This window comes from Pteronotus mesoamericanus, unplaced genomic scaffold (genome assembly GCF_021234165.1).
Source record: "Pteronotus mesoamericanus isolate MK-2021 breed Mesoamerican mustached bat unplaced genomic scaffold, CSHL_Meso_final scaffold_54, whole genome shotgun sequence".
Classification (NCBI taxonomy): domain Eukaryota; kingdom Metazoa; phylum Chordata; class Mammalia; order Chiroptera; family Mormoopidae; genus Pteronotus; species Pteronotus mesoamericanus.
The window spans coordinates 68,055,229-68,079,637 of NW_026555321.1; the positions used below are offsets into that span (position 1 = coordinate 68,055,229).

The following is a 24,409-nucleotide window of genomic DNA, read 5'->3' on the forward strand; positions in this document are numbered from 1 at the left end:
GTGGACAGGGTATAGTCAGATAGTTTTGTTCATTTTGACTTAACAATGAGTGTTGGCCAGGATCCAAAATCCCCATATCCTGTACCAGACAGACAAAAAAATATACAGGAGAAGAGACACTAGCAGTGATGCAAACTTGCTAAACTGCCTAGCAGTCTGTCCCAAATCCCCATGTAGTGTTCTATCCTGTGACTCCAGTTAGATGAACAGAAAGATCTACAGTTCTCTTCTGCTCCTTTGGCTTAAGACCTTCCCTGGACCCAGGCTGAGTTGTATGATGCTTACTTTCTCTAGAATCCCACTTTAGTTTTTGCTTGGTCTTTACTTCCTGTATGTGGTTTAAAAAAATGTGATAAAAATAGAAACAGCAAGATGAAAGAAGTTCAGTTGTCTTTGCTCCTCTACACCAGATGTTATTCCTGATATAGCAAGATCCTAGGTATCTGTGAGTACTATATGTTGTTATTGACTCATTTTAAAGCTTTTTGGTGGTGTGAAATGGGCAGGTGCATGTGGAAAACTTGCACTTCTAGCTCTCTGGTTCTCAAGTTGCTGGGAGTGAGGGTAGGAAGAAAGATATTGAAGTTGCATAGGAGTACTTTCAAGGGAAGAGAGTGTTTGTGAGTGAATGAATCTTTGTGAGAGTTGGTAGAGGAGGGAATGTTGTAAAAACTTCCAGGAGATTCTGATAAACACCTGTCTTTCTTCTGATACTAAATCACTGCCCTGCAGGTGAGCAAGTAAGAACCAGGAGAGTGATATTCGTGTTTATGATTTAAGAGTTGGCTGTGGTAGATGATAAAGTCCAGGAACTGGGCTCGCATCATGGAATGGAGGTGGAAACAATTGGAGTAAAGGCCAGGAAAAGGTGAGTCTGGAATGTTGGGTCTTTCCACCACAGGTTGGCTGAGGCTTTGCATCTCTCCTTTATCACCCACAGCACTTTCTCAAGCAACAAGTATATACAGTGCATTCAATAAATACTCTTAATAGACTGTGTACATTTCAGAAAATGTATTACTTTTAATATCAATTATGTGAGCATGCAACATTGCTAAATACAAAAGTCATACAAGCTCACAAATGACTTCAGAGACTGCCACTCTTTTAACTGAAGAATAATATAGGGCCTTTTGAGATACCATATCATTGATCCTTTCTTGTTTTCCCTTAATGACTATGCATTTCTCCCTATAGGTTACTATAGGTTTCACAAAGCCTTGCTACCCACAGGCAGTTACTTTTCTTTATCATTTATCTGAAGATAAATAGCAATATCATTCATTTTCTAAAAGGATGTATTTCCACTGGGTCTGAGTAAAACTCAAGGGTAGGGCATTGCAGGGCACAGCTCTTGGGGTGGTGTTGTCTAAAAATTGGAAGCTGCCTGTTATCTACTGGAAAAAAATTTCAATGAATTTATGATAACATGCTGGCATAGATGCTTACAACTGATAAAATGCAAGTTTGATAAGTTCACACCTGTCGCAAATAAGTTGAAAAACTGAATTTGTCCTATTTCTAATTAAACAAAATGGGAAGCATGGGGCATTAAAAAAATCTGAACCATGTTAAATTTATAGGCTACATGCCAGAAAAATAAATTTTGGGAAGGATAACACAAAAAATAAATGTTCATTGAATTTTTTAAAAAGTCCACTTTCTATGATTTATACACATCTGTGTCTTTACATAGGTAACTTTGAGAAAGACAATTCCCATTTCTTGGACTCAGTTTCCTACTCTAAAATATGGAGGCCGAACCCGCCCATCTCTAATTGTTCCCTTCCAGAGAGACATGTTCTGTTATTGGCTTTAGTTTTATGGCCTGTGCAATAGAAACCTACTTGAAGACAAAGATGGGTTCAAATCTTAATTTAATCATTTATTAACCTTTTAATCTTGGAAAAGCTACACCTCAGTCAGCCTTAATTTCCTAATCTGTGAAATGGGATAACACTATCTTTTTAAATGAATTTTTTGAGTATTAAACAAGGGCATATGTGCTGGGAAGTGATTAACATGTGGGTTCATTAATGGGCATTCAATGTGCAGTATCGACCCATGCCCTAGGTTTCTATTTTCCTTCTCTCCTTAAAAATTCAATTCCTCGTATATTATTGACTTGCAAGTAAAAGATATCACAATAAAATTTGGAAGATACTGTGAACTTTTGCTGAGTAACATTTGTAAAGTATATGTTTTGGAAAGTAGATTTTTATCTTTCAGCTTGGGAACGCCTCTGGGTTTGAATACAGCAGACAAAGTAGCAGTAAGAGGTCAAAATAATTCAAAAGCTCCATACAACTTTGCAGCTTAGCACTATTATATATTCAAAGACAAGCATGATACCACATGCATTAATCATAGTATATCACATAGGAGCATCAACCCTCTACATATACTCAGCAGTAGTCCTAAACTTTATAAAACCACATGAAATCAGAGTGGAATTCCACAACTTTAAGGGTGAAGAGAATTTAACCGAGGTTTACAAGAAAGCTATGAGTGTAGTAAATAAGGATATTAAAAATCATTTCATGGGTTGGGTATTTTAAATGGATTACCCAAGATTGTCTAAAATAGCCTCAGGAAACTCTTTTCCCACTTGTAAGTCTATTAATAGGTAGATTTATTTAAATTTACTTGGACATTTTCTTTTATCTTCTGAGAGACTCACATTATGACATTTTTTTCTAGGGATCAATGATTGAGGACCAAACAATACCCTTGTCCCCTTATCCCTCTCACTTGAAAAGTACTGTAAAGGGAGAGGATGAGGGCAGACTTATCTTTCATCCCATTTGCAAGTACAAAGGAGGGATGAGTTCATGGTACATCCTTATATAGTCACCTATTGAAATGCTCTTTAGTCTACTTCACATGAGACTATACTAAGACCGCGAAGAGAGTTAAGTGGGTTTTTTATTGTGGAGTTCTTCCTGTTGTCCAGTAATTCATGAGCCAATGGCATATTACTGGGTCCTTATTTATTACCACCCATAAATGACTTCATAATACTGACCAGAGGGATTATGCAGCTCACAGAAACTTTCCAAATAAGAACCATGATGTCAAAACACAGCTGAGGCCATCAACAGTATTAATGAGAGTTTTGTTAACTTCTAATGATGATGATTATTACACCAGAATTCAATTCACACTAATTATTAGTAAAAGTTTACAAACATTACAAAGTGCATAATAATATTTGGATCTGATAGGGCTGAAAAAAGACAAGAAAAACGCAACACGAGGGCTTTAGCTTTGTGATTGGTGTCCACATGACTGCAAGGAGATCATTTTCTCCATTATTTTCATCTCCCTGTGCTGTCTTCCAAATTTAAATAGTAGCATACAGAACTATGAGAAATTTGATTCCATAAGAAGAACAAAACATTTCTATTTCTTATTATTATCTTGGCTTCTCTTTCCCACCTTCCCAATTCTCTAAAATCATCATAATTAAAGATAAAAATATCAGTTGGGAAAAGTGTTCCACCTGGGAATAAAAAAAATTGCAGATGAAATTCTGGTTTGCACAGACACCAAACAAACTGAGTTCAGGTAATATTCACATTAATGGATATTTCCAAATGCCTGCATAAAAAACAGAGGAGTCTTAATGAAGCTGTTAGACTTAATTGATCCATCAGCAGTGGATCAAGGGGAAAGATTAAGTCAAAAAAAAAAAAAGTGTGTTCTATCCTGTGTATACCACCACACTATGGAAAAGAAAGAAAGACAGCCCTTTGAAAAACGAGTAGTATAAAAATTCACAGTAACATACATTATTTTTGTTTTTCATGAGCAATCAGAGAAGGGGGCAGTGCTGAGCATCTCTATTATACAATACAAAAGAGTGTAAATAACACAGCAGGAACACATGGACACAAAATGCTAAAAACAGTGCTTCCTGGATGGTACTCTTACTGGGTGAATTCTTGGGCCAGAGATACTTAAACTCTGAGGTTCAACCAAACCTTTGCAATTAGACACAATTAAATCCTCTGACATTGTGAGGGACCAGATGCTACAGAGAGAATCATCATCTAGTTCACTGCTACTGTCTACAAGCATTTCATCATGTGGTCAAGTGAAAGGATCCATACAAAATGACATCCAGACACAAGCCACATGACTTCAGCCATTGCTAATGACAGGGGCAGAGAAGAGTCTGTTTGCAGCCAGAGCCTCTGCCCCCATTTTTAACACGACAGCAAACAGGTTCCTGCCGTGTAGAACAACCATGTTCTTTCTCCCCTTGTCACGCATGTACACAAATGCATTCCAACTAGGCCTGGAGAGCTGAGACATGGTCAGATTGAGGAAGAAAAAAGTGGGTTGTTAGCTTTCAGATTTGGCTGCTTCCCCCTCAGCTTCCCCAGTCTGTTCTGTCGAACTTCGTTGCGCATCTTCCTCACCTTCTGTAAGACAGTGGAAAAAAGAGTAAGGGTGAAATAAAAACCATTGATAATATTTACCCACTCCCAGTACATCACATTGTAAATTGAAGAAATATTCCACAAGTCTGAAATTGTAATAGAGAAAGCGTGTTTTTTTCATAATTAATTACCCATCACGAAAATAGTTTAAATTGGCTAGCTAATTCTGGTTCTGTGAACTTGGGACAGCATGGTTCAAAAACAAAACAGTAACTGATTTTTCACAGTGGTTAGTGATTATCTACACTTTTGATAAATAATAGGAAATCTCATGCCCAGGTCCTGGCACTCATTTTTAAAAGGTTTATGGGTTGCAGGAATCACAAGTGTCTTTGAGCTGAAATCAGAAGTGGGGAGCAAGTTTCACTTTTTACTCCACACTTTCTTATTTTAAGAATTTTTTAAAAATGCATTTTACATCATTTATAGCACTTGATAATAACCCAGCTGATTCCTCAGAGGTTTAATTAGTTTAAATGAAAAGCAACAGTAGAAGATGAAAGGACATTATGGCAGCTGGTCAGTCCCTTGTCACACAGTAATAATGGCCTCTGCCCTGACCTTCAGGAACCTACACACGACTCCAATAAAACCACCTCATCAATGCACCCTCTGTAGCATTTTCAGCTAGTGACTAAACACTGAGATTAAACAATGCTTTCTCTTCATTTTCAGTCACTTCACCTGAGTGTAAGCTGTAGGCAATCCTTGATTCAATGATTCATATTTTGCATGTGTTAATTTATTACTAAGCAACCAATATGGCTTAGAGGCCAAAATATTTTGGTGATGTTGCAGTTAGGTAAATTAGAACAATGCTTGCTAAGAATTGGTTATCATAATTCAAATGGTTAGAGGTAAGCGGGCTAGTCCATTCAGGGGTGTGCAACCTGTGGCCTGCGGACTGAGTGTGGCTCAGAATGACTATGAATGCAGCCCAACACAAAATCATAAATTTATTTAAAACATTATGATATTTTTTGTGATTATGTGTCACAATGTATTTAATGTGTGGCCCAAGACAACTTTTCTTCTTCCAGTGTGGCTCAGAGATGCCAAAAGTTTGGACACCCCTGCAAGTGATTTGTTCTTTACACTTAACAAGTACATATAAAACACCTTACTAGAAACCATACTTTAGGGAAATTGAAAGTAATTCTTCTACATTAAAAAAAATTCTATTCTAAAGGGGGACCAAGGGGACCAGGCATTACATATCATTTTCATACATCACTTTCATCATTAGAGCAATGACTAGGCTCCCAAGATGCGCAGATGTCCTGAAAATAAGAATTGTAGATGAGCCAGCAACAAGAACTTGATAAATAAAAGAAGCCCTCAGTAACAAAAGGAATAAAGTCAGATTAGGGCATATGCAAGACAGCAGACTACTTAAAGATGATACTGCTGTATAAATACAGGATGAAGAATTTGACTCTTATGGTGCTTGGGACTTCCTAGGTGATTTTTCTAGAGACTTTCTGGGCATACTTCTCAGGGTTTAGCATAATGCTACAAACTGAGCCATGGCCAAATAGGTGGTTGTTAACAAGCTAAGGTAAACATGGGATAGCAATATTGTTTAGTTTAAGCTAAAAAGAAGGTGAAACACTCTAGAATTACAAAAGAAGCCCCTCATAATTCTTAGCTAGTGATATTTTGTCATTATATGGCTGTCATTATCGAACAGCATTTGAGTGGAAAACCCTGTAAAGAGAAGTCACTGACTTTTATCCTGCCTTACACTGTTTGTAACTCTATAGGCTACCTTTGAAGGTGGTTTGTCACACCTTAATCCTACTTAGTGGAATGCTGGAAATCCTTCCTTATTCACAGAGAGCTGTGTGTCAAACAACTCACCTGTCTTGTTGATATCAAGACCTGCTAATTTCAAGGCTAATTCATTGCTGTTGCCACTTGCAGAGGAAACCAGGATATCATGTATTGCATTTCTTCTACCTGTTCTTCCTGAAGCAATAAAATCTGCATATGTAGTTTCCACATCAGTCATTGCTAACAAATATCCACATAGCAGGGACTAAAAAAACAGAGAAAAATTAACAGGTAAATATAACATTAGTCAATGATAAACATTTTAACCGAGATTTGTTAAATTATGGCCCTATAATATGAATGTGAAATAATTGTCTTGCTTCAAAGTGAGATAATGCTTTGATTCTTGATCAAGAGTCAAGGAATGTTTTTGTAATGGGCCTGGTAGTAAATATTTTAGGCATTGGTGGGCATATGGTCTCTGTCTCAATTACTCACTCAACTCTGTGGTTGTAGTGCAAAAGCAGTCAAAGATAGTATGTTAAACAACTGTAATAATAAACAATCTGTGTTTACAAAAATGTTCACAGGGCCAGATTTGGCCTACATGCCACAGTCTGTGGCCACCTGGTTTAGATTATAAAATTCTCCTTCTCTAATGTCATTTTAGTAAGTCCACTACTCCAGAGAGGAGAACTTGAGGTCAGTTGCATACTGAGGTTGAGTGCAGGGTGAAAGTGGTCTATCCTAGAAGTAAGAAGTAATGAAGTACTTTATCTGCAGAAAGTCTAAGAACGATTATGAAACTGACCAAAGTTCAGTTTTCTTTGTATCATCACAGTACACCCAGCAATTCTAAACCATGTCAGAGATCAAATACTGCTACCAATTCAGGACAGCTCCCATGTAACCCCCCCTTGGCAAGCCATTGCTTGAGAGGAATAACCATCTTTCTTAACTGAATCTTTGAAATAAAATTTCAGATTTACAAAGGGTCAAGGTGAATTATTCCAAACAAACTTGATGATACATATCCTTAATTAAATAATTAAGAAAAATATTTTCAAGGAAAAATATATGGGATGTATATTAACAAAGGAACACCAAATGCAAATATTTAACTTACTTTTCTATCTTTAAATTTATATCCTTGCTGAAGGTCAAAAGAGGGATGGCTACTAAGATGCAGTAATGACTTTTTGTTGGGTTAATTTGTTTAAACAAGACTTTTAAAATAACACAATTTCCCTGCTATTCCCAAGTGTTCCTGTTATATTTTACTATAGTTTACGATTAAAAAGTCATACCACTAATCAAGAGAGAGGAATCTTTTCAAAACATAAGAAGTATGGAGGAAGCTAGAATTGTAGAACCCATACATCATCAGGGACATGAAGCATGCAATCTGAAATAACTTAATGCCGCTGACAGTGCAATTGAGGCTGGCAGCACATTCCTTTGGGCTGAGTTCTTCACCTGGTGCATATTGAGGGGGCTGCTAATTCAACCTGCAGAAAACTTGTTATATTCTCTCTTCTTTAAAGAAGCTGACACAGGAAAGAGGGAGGAATTATAGTGTAATACAAACTTTGAAATAGGAAATATTTGTATATTACATGTTTTACTGTGACTGTACTATGGATAACATCAGTTTCCATTCCCTTGGCCATATCTACCATTCTTTTTATGGGAATATGATTTAATGGTTGTTATAATTTTTTAAAATGTCAAGTACTCTTCAAAAGATCCTGGGCTTAGTCCTGCTTCTGCCACTGGGTCATGGAGTGACTTTCGGAAAGTCACTTGACCACCTGGTCTTCCATTGTTTAATATGTAAAATGGGACAGCAGGGTAACATTATCATTATCATTATCATTAAGAGCAATGACCATTCAAAACTACTTCATATCTAAAATCTCATACTTGGAAATTCCCTTCGGTGACCATAACCACCTATTTTTTTCTTTTGCTCTTACTCTTAATGAATCTGGTCATATCTTTCATTCTTTTAACCCTTTTAATATTATTTTCTCCTAGATCCAGTCTGAATCAATTGCCCACCATTTCATTCAGCTTCTAGTTAGCATCAGGAAGTCTCTTTGATCTACTGTGACCTCGACCTTCCTAAGTCTCACCTGGGAAAACAGCACGGTGCACTTTCTCTGATCTCATTACTGGGTGGCTAGTGTTACCAGAAAAAATCACAAAATTGTGCCAATTGGCTCAACTAGAAATTTTTGACACTATTATTAGTATACACTCTGAGTTGCTGGGAAATTCTTTTTTCACTTCTAGTTGACTCTTTCTTTTGCTCTTTTCTGTGAGAAGGATCCAAACTCTTTTCTGTCCACACAACTAGACATTACCTGATTTAAGAGATGACTTAGATATTCTTTTCTGAAAAGATACAGGACATCTGTTGCAAGTTCCCTTAAATCTCCTCCTCTCTCCAACACTTTTCTCTGTAAATCACTCTTCTTTCTTTTCTAGATGAACTAATCTCTTTCTTTTCGAATCATGCTGCTGATTCTATTTTCTACCACCTCCTGCAAGACTTTAATTCATCCATGATGTTTTTCTCAATAACTTGAATTTTCTTTCTCCTCTAAATTTCCCCCTTAAGTTTATAAGCATGTTCAAGTCTTCTTTTACTAAAAAAATTGAACTATTAAAAAAATACCCTTTCTTCAATTTTCACTCATATTTGCACTGACTAATCTTTTTCCTTCATTAAAGTTTTCAGAAGCCTTCAGCTATTTTTATTTTTACTTTCTCTGAATAAACCTTTAGAATTTTTATATTCCATTGACTTGTATATAGTATATTTTATGTATGCTACTTTCTTATAGATCACTGCAGTGATCTGTGTTAATATGAAGTAACAGCTTAGTGCTAAAGTTTCTTGTGAGTGTCCATCCTGTTTGAGCTCTCTACAATGCTTGACACCACCAGCTACATTCTCCTTGAAACTCTCCCTTAGCACAAAAAGCAACTTAAAGAGACATGTTTACTATTACAGGAATCAGATCTATCTGTATTTGAATCTAGACTTTCTATTAACTTGTTATGCTATGTCTAATTTCTCTGTACTCAGTTCTTTATCTATAAATAGTGATAGATATACTTGGTAGTCAAGGTGGCTATGAGAATTTATTTGGATTATGCCTCCAAAGAGACTAACACAATGTTTGGCAATGTTTGGTACACAGGGGAGGTGCTGATAAAAAACCAGCTGTCATTTTCTTAGCTTCCATGATATCTTACTATCCTGCTTCTATCCTTTTTGACCTTTGTAGTCTTACAAATTTCTCTTCCTAGAGTCACCTGTTAAAATAAGAGCACATTTTGTAGGAATTAAGGACCAGTCTTTGATCTTTTTTATTTCCCGACTTGAATAATTCATCTAATCCCAAGGCTTCTAATTCCTAACTATGGATAACACTGAAGTGGGCCTCTTCTATTTGTACTGTCCTCCCAAGCTTCTCATCCATGAATGAAACTGCTATTGAATAGGTATTTCCACTTGGTTTTGCACTAGCATTTCAAATTCAATGAAACAAAAGAAAACAACAACAAAACACACAAACAGAGAAAACTGGCCTTATGAATACATTATCTTGGAGCATATTTTTACTCATATCTCTCATTTGATATCCATGTCTAATCACTTACCCAGGTCATGTTGGTTTTTATTTGATGTCACTCATATTTATTTCTTGTGAAAGAGAAAAAGCTATTACCAGTGTTACTGGTATCTGCAAAGAACCACATTTGCTGCTTTAACTTCAACCACTCAGTTGGATAGAGTAAAAGATAATAATGATGACTATGAGAAGAGCCAAGATATCCCTTTCCCTTAAGCATTTATGAAATATATTTGCTAGACTGATGTGCACACAATTTTAAACCTTAAAGGTAGCAGAGAAACTAAATACTGGGAATTTAATTATGGTAGCTATTATAATTATTATTATAATAATAGTTATTATTGTACAAGTAGCATTTTATTTTTTATTACATTTTCTTTCTCCAGGCAATAGATTTATTTTTGAGTAAAAAGAATAATAACTGACAAATAACATATGTAGGGATGTGAGAATGAAGGAAGAATAAAATTACATTTTTTAAACAAAATATATAAATGCTATGAACTCTATATTTTTTCTCTTTCCATGATTTTAGTTCTTGTAGTGAATTCTGATTATGCACTTAAAAATAGTTATTTTTACATGCACATTATTTTTTCCTTTCAGTTAATTACACCAGATAGACCACTGTGTAATCAGTTGGAGATTTGCTTAGAAACTCTGGGGAAAGTGTTGCCAAATGATGATTTCTTACAGATATTTACCAGAAAATTCTAATAAATGTCATCAGCTGCTAAAGGTTTAATAGAGTAATAATTAGCACACAGTCTAGCTTTATAAAAATAAACAACTTGGAATAAAATCTGGAAAATTTACCAAGAGTGGACTTTGCTTATTCACTAGTTTCTCTATTTATGTTACCATAATTAGAATTTTCTGGAGATGACAAAATGGTAGTATTGGGTATAAACAATATAACATTCTGTTTTTTTAATATCCAGTTTTTAAAAAAGAGGCAACTGTACTAATATTCAAAGACTGATTAGAGAGGGAAAAAGACAACTTATTTAAGTACTGCATTATTTAAAGGGCAATTAAATTTTAAAACATAAATCTCTAAATATTAATATCCAAAAATTCATAAAAACCTACAACAAACAAATAAGCTTTTTCATTTTTTATGTCTCCTTTAAAAGGCCTCCCCCCTTTCTCACTCTTTAACAAAAAAAAGCAGTATATTGGTATTCTAAAGATTCTTCCTTTGTATAATGGATTTCAAACTGAGATTCATGATTCATTCTGGTCTCTTCCTTGCTTATGCCCTTTACCTTTTTAAATATAATATACACACAAATTATTAGAGAAAATAAACCAGTATTTTTTACTCTAGCAGAATTTACAGATTTAGATAGATTTCAAGAGTCTAGGAAAAGTATGTACTTACGTTTCCTGTATTAAACAAATTGAAGTGTTCCACATAGATGTATCCTAGAAGTTGGGCCTGTGAAGCTGCTAAAATGATTTTTATAGTGACATTGAGTCATGAGCCAAATGGTGACTGGATAACATGCTAATTTTACTCCTGTAAATGGGGACATATGAAATGAGACTCACAGACTTGGAAGGAAGAATGGAGAGAATGCCATCAGCATGCACTGAAGACGTCTTTCTTTCTAATGTGAATTACATGATTTAAGTTTAAAAGAGAAAGTTTTCCTGTCCCATTATTACAAAAGCCATTATATAACTCTCAACTGTTATTTTATGAAATCATGGGAAGTGTTAAAATCCCTTGAGTAAATTACTATGTGCTTAGGAATTAGTCTACATTTGTGTTTCTGAAGTGTTTTGGTCTCAGATTTTCATTACATTCTGAAAGATTATTGAGAACTCCAGGGAGCTTTTGTTTATGTCATTATATCTGCCAATGCTTACCACATGAGAAATTAAAACAGAAAAATAAATATTTATTAATTACTTTAAAATATAGATAATAAACTATTAAATGTTTCCATTAATGTTTTTAATGAAATAATTATTTTCCAAATCAATAAAAATGACAAAGATGGCATTGTTTTACATTTTGAAAATGTCTAGCTTAATAAAAGACATTCGGTTTCTCATATGCGTCTCTACATTCAATTTGTCTCAATACGTTGTTTTAGTTGAAGTATATGAAGAATATCTGGCCTCCCACAGATTTTTGAGTTGGAAAAGTGAAGAGAGCTTTAATTGCCTTTTGAGATAATTGTGGGATTTAAAAAACTTTGGAATGTGGAATCTAAAATCATGTTAATATGCTTTTCAGATTCTGTTTTATAAAACCTATTGTATACCTAGAACTTTAAATGCATATTTTGCCTATGCAGATTTTTTTTTAATATCAGGCATTGGTCATTTGGTAAATATTGGTTTACTGGGTTTTATAAAATTTCCAGATTCTATCATATTTCATTATACAATATTACATTTGTCAATATATGTACCTATCTTATCAAAAAAGTCTTTAAGAATTGGGAAACTGACAAATTCAAAGGAACAGAAAATACATTCTCAAAAATTGTAATTTTTGTTTGAAAGATCAGGTTTTATTATTGACAACAGATACAGTCAAATTTTGCATCCTTTGAAGTGACAAGCTCACGTTGTTCATTTTAAAGAAAATCTCTGCCAAATACCCAATTTTGAGAAACCACAGTTTGCCAGTCAGTTGTTCTTCCAAGTAACAATGGTGATTCATAAAAATGTTGCTAGTTCTGGCTCAGTCCAAGCATTCACAGAGCTTTGCTTGGGACAACCATGCCCTTTGATACATGGCAGGAGTGCCTTATGACTTCCCATTTCACCACACAGAATATTAAAAAGATCTGTACTTGCAGTCAAGATTTGACAAAATAATATTTTTTACTTCTTTACCAAGCACATTCTTATTTAAATCTTGCATTTATAAAATATTAACTGTGAGTGTGGAGTGGTGAGGAATACCAGGGTTACTAGTAGAGTTTGGTGCCATTGACTTGACTAGTGCTGAGATGCCAGCATTTCCCCACCATACTTTTGTACCGGTGGTGTAAATATCAGACAAGTAAAAAAGGAAGATAGCTTTAGGATTATTATAAAAATTATTTTGAACTTGTGGATCTATTGACAGTGTCTCAGGGGATGATTGGAAGGGCTCAGAGGACATGCAGGAATCTGGGGACGAAACTTTGAGAACCATTCATGTACACAGTAAAAGGAAACTACCTGATAAACACTACAGATTAGAGAAAGAAACTCTTTTATAAAGAATTGAAGCAAAAAATTCCTGGAATATTCTGGAAGTATCAGCTGATCCATTTCCATGCTAAATGTTATCCATCTTTTTCTCTTATACTGTATAAGGCTATTACTTGTCTAATATTACTTGTCTTAAAAACAATCTAATAGCTTATTTCCATAAACAGCCTCTTAATCTCACAAATCAGAGGGCTTCAAACTAAGTGTTAGGAACTCAGGACAGGGTTCTGAAACTTGATGCTACTTCAATTCCCTATTCCCTTGAATTGGTCTATTGTCAAGTCACACTTTGGAGTGAATTATAGCAAAGAGAAAAAATTAAGAAACACAACCTTATAAATAGAAGTTAATTGGACAATGTCCACAAAAGTCTCCTCTGTTCAGGCATAGTTATAATACCTGCACCCGATCATGGCTTGAATGTTCTAGACTATCACTTGATATAAAAGGGGCCTGTGTTGCCCTTCAGAGAAGTTTGGATAGTGTCCTATCAAAACCACACTTAAAAAGGTGATCTCACCTACTAAATTGTATCACAGAGGCATACCAACATCTATTAGCTAGGCGAAGGCAAATTGGTTTTTATTTCTATTCTAAAACCAAGGCAATGAACCTTTTATCACAAAACATTGCTAGAATAAAATGGACCTAATATGAGAAAAAAATAGACTTGTCTTTTAATGGTTTTCACAATAAGCTTTTGACTATTACTGTTAGAGATAATATCCCACCTTCTTAGTTGGGGGAAGTTTTTCACCTCTTCACTGTTACTGTGTAATAAAAATTATCATTCAAAAAAGTTCCAATATTTGATACAGATTATTCCCCTCAATTTTATTCCTATTCATCAATTTATTTCTGATATGATAATTTTGATCATTATACCTTCATATATTGTTTTATAAATTCATAACTTAGTCGATTGTATCATTACTTAATTTCTTCTCAGTAATTTTGAAACTTTAGCCAAGATTCAAATCTTGTTTTTTATTTCCACAATGCTTAACAAATCAAAACTTTATAATGAGAAATCTAAGCCTATAAATTTTATGAAGCCAGAGGCCTAGGCTGTCTTCCTTGAGGGAGTAGTTTCTCTGTCTACTTAGGCAACAAGAAGTAACTTTAAAGCTACTCATAAATCCAGTTGCTCATCTCTAGCTCACCTCTTTTACCATAGCTAACAACAGCAATTTCTTTATTTCTCTGTGCTTCTTCAGTTTTTTTTTAATTTTTTCAATTACAGCTTGCTTTCAGTATTGTTCTGTATCAGTTTCAGATGTACAGCATAGTAATTAAATAATCACTTATATTATGGAGTGGCCCACCCCAATATTTTAAGTACCCACCTGACCCCACACACAGTTATCATAATGCTATCGACTGTATTTCCTACGTTGCACTTTATGTTCCCATGAGTATTCTGTTACCAATGTGTACTTCTCAGTCCCTTGACTATATGCAGTTTTATTTATATTTTATTTTCTTCCTATTCACAGAAAATCTTGCCTACTGACTTTATGGAGAATATCAAGGTCATCCTAGCAAATCTCAATTTCCCTTTATTATCACATCAAAAGTTGTCCCCCTCTTTATTCAAGAGTTCTTTAGCCCATCATTAACACCTGACTGGTGCTTGATTCCATCTTCTTCCCCATTATTTGTCCTCAATGGTGCCTTGTGCTTTCACAGTCTTTTTTCCGTTATTACTCCAATGCCTATAAAGTGGCTTACATTTTCCCTGTTGTTAAGTAATTCCTTCTTTTAACTCTGTATTTTCTTTAATATATTTACCTGTTTTATTTTCATTTAATCCAAAACTTACAGGAATAAAGGTGGATACTAATTGTTCCTGCTTCCTCTAGATTGCCTAACTTGTAATTCCTTTGCCTTTGACTTACATAGCTATCAATTTACTATTATTGTTCTCTTGAAGAAAGATTATTAGAGATTAATCACAAAATTCAATTGGCTTTTCACAATAATTATCTATATTAAATTGTACACAGCATTTGACATTGTTATTATTCTCTTTAAATATTTTTCTCCCTTGGCTGCCACAGATACTGTATTTTTGCTTCTCCCATAATCATCTCATTTTTCTCCCTCCTTCTTCCACTTACCTCTTGAAGAATCATTTTTTTCTCTTTTTTATTCTTTATGTTCTGTTTGGCAATCACATTTACTCTAAAATCCTTAAGCACAAACTGTGTATATGTGATTATCAAATTTATATGTTTAGGGCCTGATATTTTGAGTATTTTTATTGCCTATTGGATATACCACCAACTGATGTCCTTGAAAACTTAAATTTAGTAAGTTCAAAATGGAACTCCTGGCTTCAATTGCAACTTCATCTGCAAAATTATTCATTCTCCTCATATTGCAGTGTATAAGGTCTGTCTGGAAAAATTCCAACCATTGTTAATAATAACAAGAATGACATCAATGTAACCTGGCAACCAAATAGAGTGTACTGGAATGTGCATGCATGAACAATGACAACTTCACTGTAGTGAGTGGGAGGCACTAGATGCCATTGAGTGTACATCACATTCATAATGGCCGGGAAAGTAGAGCAATGAATCTATATCCAATTTTGCATTAAGCTTGAACATTCCTCTGCAGAACTACTGGGAAGATTCAGAAGGCTGCAGCTATGGGCAACTGGTGATTAGCAGATTCATCAGGACAACGTGGCCACTCATGCATCACATACAGAGATTTTTGGACAAATATCAAATCACCCAGGTGACTCAGCTTCCCCACAGCCGAGATTTGGCTTCCTGTGACTTCTGGCTTTTCTCAAAATTAAAATCACTTATGAAAGAGAAGAGATTTCAGACTGTTGATGAGATTCAGGAAAATATGAGGGGGTAGCTGATGGTGATTAAGAGAACTGTGTGAGGTCCCAATGTGCCTACTTTGAAAGGGAGTGAGGCATCATTTTCCTATGTACAATGTTTCTTGTTATCTTGTGTCTTCTTCAGCAAATGTCTCTTTTCACATAGTGCATGGCTGGATACTTTCTGAACATATTTTGTATATTACCACTATTTTCTCAAGTGCCTATGATAGAGATCTTAGAATTGTCTTCAGTTACTTCATCTCATTAATTCTTCATATTCATTTTGTAAACCTCATTGTTTTAATTCTATCCATTCAGTCACCTTAGCATTCTTCATTTCCATTCTTTTTCTGACATTACCTTTGTCATCTCTTTCTTGACTATTGTAAATGTAGACCAACTACTCACTTATCTAGACCTATTCTTCTCCACCTTGCCCTAGTGAATAACTCTATTACAGTGTTAATGTAATTCAGCACTGTGCAGGAATTATTTTCATGCTACTTTCTCTCTATCATATTTTCCTTGAGATCTGGCTCTTTGATTTTTGTTTCCCCCTCAGTGCTTGGCACAGGATCTTGTATGTTGTTCTTACATCTACAAAAAGTGTGTCATAGATCTATTTTTAATTATCCTAACGTTCTTATGGGCTAACTACATTTGTCAAAGTTATACCGTTGTCAGTAGTAAAAATAGGCTGAGAAAACATGTTTCCTTATTGCTACTCAGCTTGTTTTCCTGTCTTGTAATACTTTTAATTTAAGGAGATGAACTGTAATCATTTCCACTAATACACACTTTTTTTCTGTATATTCTTAATTATAACAGAGGATTTCAAAAATTAACAGCAACTAAAAGCACTCTAGGATTCCTAGTAATCTATTTTCACTTTATTGAGGGCTGCTACCTCTTTTTAAGCTGTTTTTTTTTAACAAAATATATATGACTAAAGTAGCAAATTAATGAATGGAATTATTTTTTTCTGTTGTCTTGTTAGGGCTTTTTACATCATTTATTTAATATTACAAAAGGTTCTTAAATCATTTATCAGCTACTTGTGGCAGCATCCCTGCTGAGACAGTCAATTAGCTGAAGTACTGAGGGTTGGCAAGTGACAAGTAATATTACTTGCACATTACAGATGAAGAAATTAAAGAGAGAGAGGTTAACCAATTGGACCATGTCTTACACAGTCAGTGGCAGCGCTGATGTCAGACTGGGAACCTGGGGTTATTCATATCAAAATCACAAAAGCATCAAGAGCCTGTGGCTGGTGCTGTTCTTTGTTATATAATACAGTACTTTCTAAATCATTGTCTTATATTCTTCTTTTCTGGCTCTATGAAGTCAAGGAGCAAAAATATTGTTAAACTATATATCTTTCCATTAAATGAACTCTACTTTTCTTACATCAAATAAATATTTAGCTTCTAAAAGTATGTTAGAACATTGTCACATTTCTTCTGAAAATAACTCATTATTAACATTTCCTTTTCTAAAATTACAATGAGAGGCCACATCAAGCCCAGTATTTTTTGGGGGGTAGGGTGGGAGGGTCTCTTCCAAGATGTAACAATGATCTTAAGAATAACAAAACAGCTTTTGTTTACTAGTACATTATCAGTATAAGAAAAAATCACATATTTGCCAGATATGACACTAAGAAATTTATGTGAATTATATAACTTAAATTTCTCAACAACTCTATCAAGTAGTCTCATTATCTCTCAGTTTTAAAGATAAAATAACAAAGGTTTAGAAACATTAAGTCATGAAACTGAACTGTTTTAACCCTTACTAAATCAGTTGCCATTTTCAACATTTGTTTTAAAGCACACTAGACTATATTTTCTGTTGACAGATTGCCACTGAGATTTCTTTTTAAATATGTAGCAGTTCACATACTGTTTTTGAAACATTACTCCATAAGGTGATATTTTATTGACACCCCTACAGAATCCAGCTTTTAATACTACCAGCTGATACACATAATATTAAGTGACACCACCATCTCTTCCTTGATTTCTACCTTTGTTCTACAAACACTTTATATCCCAACTCCCGCATATCTGGTCTACTCATCCAAGTGATATTTCTCATCTTCAGATACCTCGCTATCAGGGCTGCCTTGTGACAGTCAAAGCATACCCACTAGGAACTATGGGCTTGAAAAGGAGTTACAAAATTGCTTAACACCTGAAAAAATAGTTCTAAAAAGTGGAAAAAATCTGCAGAATTTCAATAAAGATTGTTTAATATTTTATCACTAATATGAGTACATTTCATCAACTGCAGCATCACTCAGCTCTCATATAGTTATGTATAACTTTTATGAAATATATGATTTGGGAACATTTTAACACATTTAATAAGATGCAGAGCAAAGCTTCCAAAAGTGCTGTTGCCTAGGAATGAGGCACAGAAGTGACCTCAGAGGGAGGCTGCAAGCAGGAGAATAAGAGAACAGGTGTACGTTGGAGAGAGCTGTCTAGTACATGAAAGCCAGGAATTCATGACTTACTGAGTGGTGAGCATGAAGGTAGGGGACCTTATGATGTGACCCCTGTGATGGCTCCTGGATTTCTCACTTGGATGAGTGATAGAATGGAATGCTTTGGTGAATGCCAGAGAAACAGTAACAGCAGCAAAAATATAAGAATTACACTTTCCCCTATCACTATGCCACATGTAAGGAAATATAGCCTTCTTTTCCTTTGTGAATGAGTGAAAATGCATTGATTAAACATACACATTCCCACACATGCTAACACCTGCTCTTCTGCAATCAAGCATTTTTTTTGCATAGTGTTTAAATATCTTTTCCAGTTGAAATAGTGCTTACAGACTCCAGTATGTCTCTTTTTATCCAGAAAAAAAAACAGTTGCTATGACAGTGTTTGAACCTATTTTAAATATATGTATAATCATTGCCAATGTATCTGCTTTGCATACTAGTTTCCTATATAGTATTTAATATCTCCCTTTCTTGAAAATGTCATCACTCAGTATTATAATTAAGATTTTCATACTTATATGTCTGAATGTTAGAATTATTAATCTCTTTATTAATGTGATGACCTTAAGCATAAAGTTTAATAATCTTCTGTACCATCACTATGTTATTTAAAGCACTTTCCATACACTTGCTTTAAATGGGATTTTCAGACTCTTCAAGCTTTTGGAGTCAGTAGGATAATCTCTACAGAGAAAAGGGAATATTGAAGAACAGCTATATGAATTAAACCAACTTAAGTAATTAAGAAAGTATTAACCTAACCATTAAGAATTATATTATTTTCATTTTTTGTATGTTATCTGTCCAGTTTTCCCAACACCATTTATTGAATAAACTATCTTTAGCCCACTGCATGTTTTTGCCTCCTCTGTCAAATATTAATTGACTATACAGCCATGGTTTATTTCTGGGCTCTCCATTCTGTTTCATTGACTTGTATATCTGCTTTTAGGCCAGGACCATATTGTTTTTATTACTATGGCCTTATAGTATAGTCTAATATTAGGTAGCATGATTCCTCCAATTTTGTTCTTCTTTCTTAAGATTGCTGTTGCTATTCGGGGTCTTTGTGGTTCCGTATACATTTTTGGAATATTTGCCCTAGCTGGTGTGACTCAGTGCATTGAGCACTGGCCTGCGAACCAAAGGGTCACTGGTTTGATTCCCAGTGTAGGGCACATGCCTGGGTTGCAGGCCAGGTCCCCAGCAGGGGGCACACAAAATGCAACCACACATTAGTGTTACTCTCTTTCTTCCTCTTTTCTTCTCTCTAAAAATAAACAAACAAATAAATAAATAAATCTAAAAAGAAATCTCAAAAAAATTTTTTGGAATATTTGTTCTAGATCTGTGAAATATGGGTTGGCCAAAAAGTTTGTTTGTTTTTTGAGTAAAAAATAAAAGACACATTTTTCATTTTCACCAGTAACTTTATTTAATAATGTATTCACTGTTTTGTTCCTCTGTCTTCTGCCATCTTTCAGGCAACTTCATAATTCCAACTTCCCAAATATTTTTATTTTTTTGAGCAAAGAACTGTCCCAGGTGTCTTTTGCAGTCTTTTAGGGAATTGAAATTTTTCCATTAAGATAATTTTGTAAAGACAGAAATAAATGGAAATCTAAGATGCAATGTCTGGTGAACATGGCAGATAAATAAAATCTGCCCAGTCAAGCTATAACAGTTTGTTTCCTGGTCATCAAAGAAGGATGGGGTTTTGCATTATATTGATGGAAGATTATGCATTTTTTGTTGAATAATTCCAGATGTTTTTCACTGAGTGCTGCCTTCAGTTGATCTAATGGGAGAAGTACTTGTTGGAATTAATTGTTTTGTTTTCCAGAAGGAAATCATTATAGAGGACTCCCTCCCAATTCCACTTTATACCCAATGTCACCTACTTTGGATGAAAACTGGCCTTTAGAGTGGTTGGTGGTGGTTCTTTTCACTTGCCCAGATCTTTTCCATTGCACACTATTGCAAAGTAGCCACTTCTTATTGCCCATCATGATTCGTTTTAAAAACAGAATGTTTTCCTTCCTTTTAAGTAGGGAATCACATGTGTAAATAAGGTTAGGAAAGTTTTTTCTTTTTTCTTTCTTTCTTTTTTTTTTTTTTTGCTTAATTTATGTGGAACCCAACAGCAAAGCAATTAATATGACAAATCAGATACAAATGATTTTCAATGCTTGATTTGGATATTTTGACTATGTTGGCTCTCTCCCACATGGTATAATGCTCATTGTTCTCAATTAGTGTCTCAGTTTGATCACTATCAACTTTAACTGGTCTGCCCTACTGTGGAGCATCATCCAGTGAGAAATCTCCAGCACAAGACTTTGCAAACCACTTTTGACGTTTGATCAGTCACAGAAACCTCCTCCATATACTGCACAAATATTTTGTCTTGTGTTTCACTTGTGTTTTTACCTTTCTTGAAATAATAAAGTATAATATGTTGAAAATGTTATTTTCTTCTATCTTAAATATTAAAATGGCTACATAAAATTCAACAATTTTGATTTTTTTAATGCACACTGATATGACAGCTGTCAAAATACAACCTAATGAAATTGTTTTGAATAAAGTTCAAGACAACTAAGTGCTACTAGAGTCATCTCATGGGGAAAAAAAAAACCTTTTGGCCAACCCAATATGTAATTGGAATCTTGATAGGAATTGCACTGAATCTGTAGATTGCTTTGGGTAATATGGACATTTTAATGATGTTAATTCTTCCTATCCATGAACATGGTATATGTGTCCACTTATCCACATCTTCTTAAATCTTCTTATGCCACATACAAGAGTAAACTCAAAATGGATTAGAGACTTAAATGTTAGACTCAAAACCATAAAAATGCTAGAAGAAAACATAGGCAGTAAAATCTTGGACATTGCTCATTAGCAATATTTTTTCTGATGTATCTCCTCAGGCAAGGGAAACAAAAGAAAAAAACAAACAGATTAGACTACACCAAACTAAAAAAATTTTGCACAGCAAAAGAAACCATCAACAGAATGGACAGACAACACACCGAATGGGAGAACATATTTGCTAATACATCTGATAAGGGGTTAAAATCCAAAGTTTAAAGAGAACTTAAAAGACTCAAAACCAAAAAACAAACAAACAAACAAAAACCTCTGAACAATCCAATTGAAAAATGGGTAAGGGACCTGAATAGACACTTCTCCAAAGGAGACGTACAAATGGCCAATAGACATATGAAAAGATGCTCAATGCCACTAATCATCAGGGGAATGCAAATTAAAGCCAAAATAAGATGATATCTCACACATGTAAGAATGGCTATCAATAAATCAACAATGGCAAGTGCTGTCAAGGCTGTGGAAAAAGGGGCACACTTGTGCACTGCTGGTGGGAATGCGAATTGGTACAGTCACTGTGGAAAGCAGTATGAAGTTACTTCAAAATATGAAAAAAGGAACTGCCTTATGACTCAGCAATTAAACTTCTGGGAATTTATCTGAACAGACCCAAAACACTAATTCAAAAGAATATACACACTCTTATGTAAATTGCAGTGTTATTTACAATAGCCAAGATTTGGAAGCAGCTCAAGTGTCCATTAGTAGATGAATGGATAAAACAACTACAGTATATTTACACAATGGAATATTACTTGGCCTTAAAAAAGAAGAAAATTTGTTACTCTTTGCAACAGCATGGGTGGACCTGGAGAACATTATCCTAAGTGAAATAAGCCAGTCAGAGAAAGATAAGTACCCTATCATTTCACTCATCTGTGGAATCCAGTGAACAAACTGAACTAAGAAGCAAAATAGAGACAGATTCAGAGAGCAGGTGCACAGCTCTGGGGTGGGGGGTTGGAGGGTGGAGGGATTGAGCAAAAAAGAAAAAGAACTCATGGACACAGACAACAGTGAGAGAGAGGGGAGGTGGGTGGAGATAGAAGAGGTTATAGAAGGGGATAAATGGTGATGGAAAAAATACAATAAAAAATTCAAAAGAAATATATATATATTAATATTTACATAATGTATAATTGGTACATTATTTATATATTAATAAATAGTTTTAAATGAGATAACCCACTGAACAAAGTATCTAAAGCTATGTATTAAAAGATGTGGTAAAGTCACTATATTAATAAAATTTAAAAATTTTTGTGAAGTGAGAGATTAATAAGTACATTTCAGTCCAGGAGACAAGTTAACTGGGAAACATCATGACATTTTGTAGATTATCAAAATCACTATACTATCAATATAAATCATCTCTTCTACCAACTCTAAGTATTGGAAATTATCATTATGACTATATTTTATTACCAAGTACCTTCAAGAAACTATTTAAAGTGCTGATCACTAGTTTTAACAAATAAAAGAAACAACTTATCTAAAGTAACAATCAACTAAGAAAGTAAAATACCTCCAAATATAAACTTTTCATTAACTGCAGTAAAAAACTACTTGAGTGTGAAGAGATTCTATTTTTCTAGTTTGCACTTCAAATTTCAGAAAGGATTATATGCATAATACAGAGTACTAAATAAATATTTAACAAGTAAAAATTCTTGAATTTATTAGCTTGTGGTAACAATTATGATTTCTCTTGTATGAACATGACTAAAAGAGTTTTAATGGTATGAATTATTAATATTTTTCTCTAATTCCCATGATATTTGTGTCAAGCAAGTTTATTTGAATGCTAATTAGAAGACCTCATGTACTCCTGTTTTCTAGGCTGTTATTTTTGCATTTCACTTCATCAATCCATTCTCTCTTTTGACACTGTTATAGCATAACCAAAGAATAAAAACATATAGAATAAGTACATGCAAAAAAATGAAATAAAACAGTTTTCAGGTATGAAATTAGTGCCATGTTCATTTTTTAAAATTATTAATTAATTAATTAATTAATTTATTTATTTTTGTTCAAATACATTTGTCTCCACCTTGCCACCACCACTTTCCCTTGTCCCACCCACCTCTTACCTCCCTCCCTCGATCCTTCCTCACTTTGGCTTTGTCCATGGGTCCTTAATACATGTACAATGGTCTAATCAAGGAATGTGCCATGTTTATTTATACATCTATTTAAGCGCTTCATCTGAAGTGAGCCCTTCAACCATGCTGCATGTGTAAATCATCTAAAGTGACTTTCACCAATGGCTGGGCTCACTGTCATATCTTATTTTTGTCTAGATTATAATAAGTTTTGGGCTGAGAATTCTTTTTTATTGGTTGCAAAGGCAGTACTCTAGTTGATAGCAAAGTACGTATGTGTGTCTGTGTGCACACACACAGCTACACGATTCCCAGCGGTTTAACAAAATGTGGAGCAGGGTTAATCATACCTATAGAGTTTAAATGCCATTTCCAAGTTATTAAAGTGCAAGCAAGGAGGGAAAATAATTTAAAGACAAGTATTTTTTTATTTATTAAAAAAAAAACCTTGAAGAAATCTTTAGGAAATCAATACAAAATGGTGAAACACAAAAACCATGTTGCTTTGTTTATTCCCTAGTCTCTGACAATGCAAACAATCAAAATTAACCTGGAATTTAAATTGAGGAGGGTTATATTGTATTAGGTACAGCCAACATTATCTAATTAGCCATTAATTTTTTCATATAAATCAAATTTCTCTTCTCTTCCCTCTGCCTGTGAACTTTATGTGAACTATTCCTCCAACCTTGTTGCCCCTACTAAAATGTGTTACTATGCTTGTTGTTATACAATAGTTTGATAGTAAAAGATCATAAATGCAGGGCAGAGTCATTTCAAAAAGGAAAGAAAATGCCTCTATACTTTTTAAAGATAGAGATAGCATCTCTAAAATGAGTTATAAAAAGCAAAATTTAAAAATTTTAATTATGGATAAAGTTTATGAGAGATAAATATCACCCCACATAAAGAAGCAAAAAGGGGGGGGAGGCAGAGACAAATGTATTTAAAAAGTAAATAAAAAAAAA

At 34.3% G+C, this 24,409-nt stretch overlaps 1 protein-coding gene across 3 annotated transcripts in view; it reads right to left on the reverse strand.

Annotated features, from left to right (window-relative positions):
- Positions 1 to 2,201: 2,201 nt before the first annotated feature.
- Positions 2,202 to 24,409, reverse strand: part of PKIA (cAMP-dependent protein kinase inhibitor alpha) — a 97,945-nt gene continuing 75,737 nt past the window's right edge. For 2 of the 3 annotated variants that reach the window (XM_054595489.1, XM_054595490.1), the window contains 2 exons: positions 6,306 to 6,483; positions 2,202 to 4,427 (listed from right to left, as the gene is read on the reverse strand). In XM_054595489.1, coding sequence (XP_054451464.1) covers positions 4,348 to 4,427; positions 6,306 to 6,456 — 231 coding nt within the window. In that variant the 5' untranslated portion in view covers positions 6,457 to 6,483 and the 3' untranslated portion in view covers positions 2,202 to 4,347. Of the gene's footprint in view, positions 4,428 to 6,305; positions 6,484 to 11,249; positions 11,338 to 24,409 lie in introns of those variants that run through there. The other variant, XM_054595488.1, reaches the window with a different exon arrangement.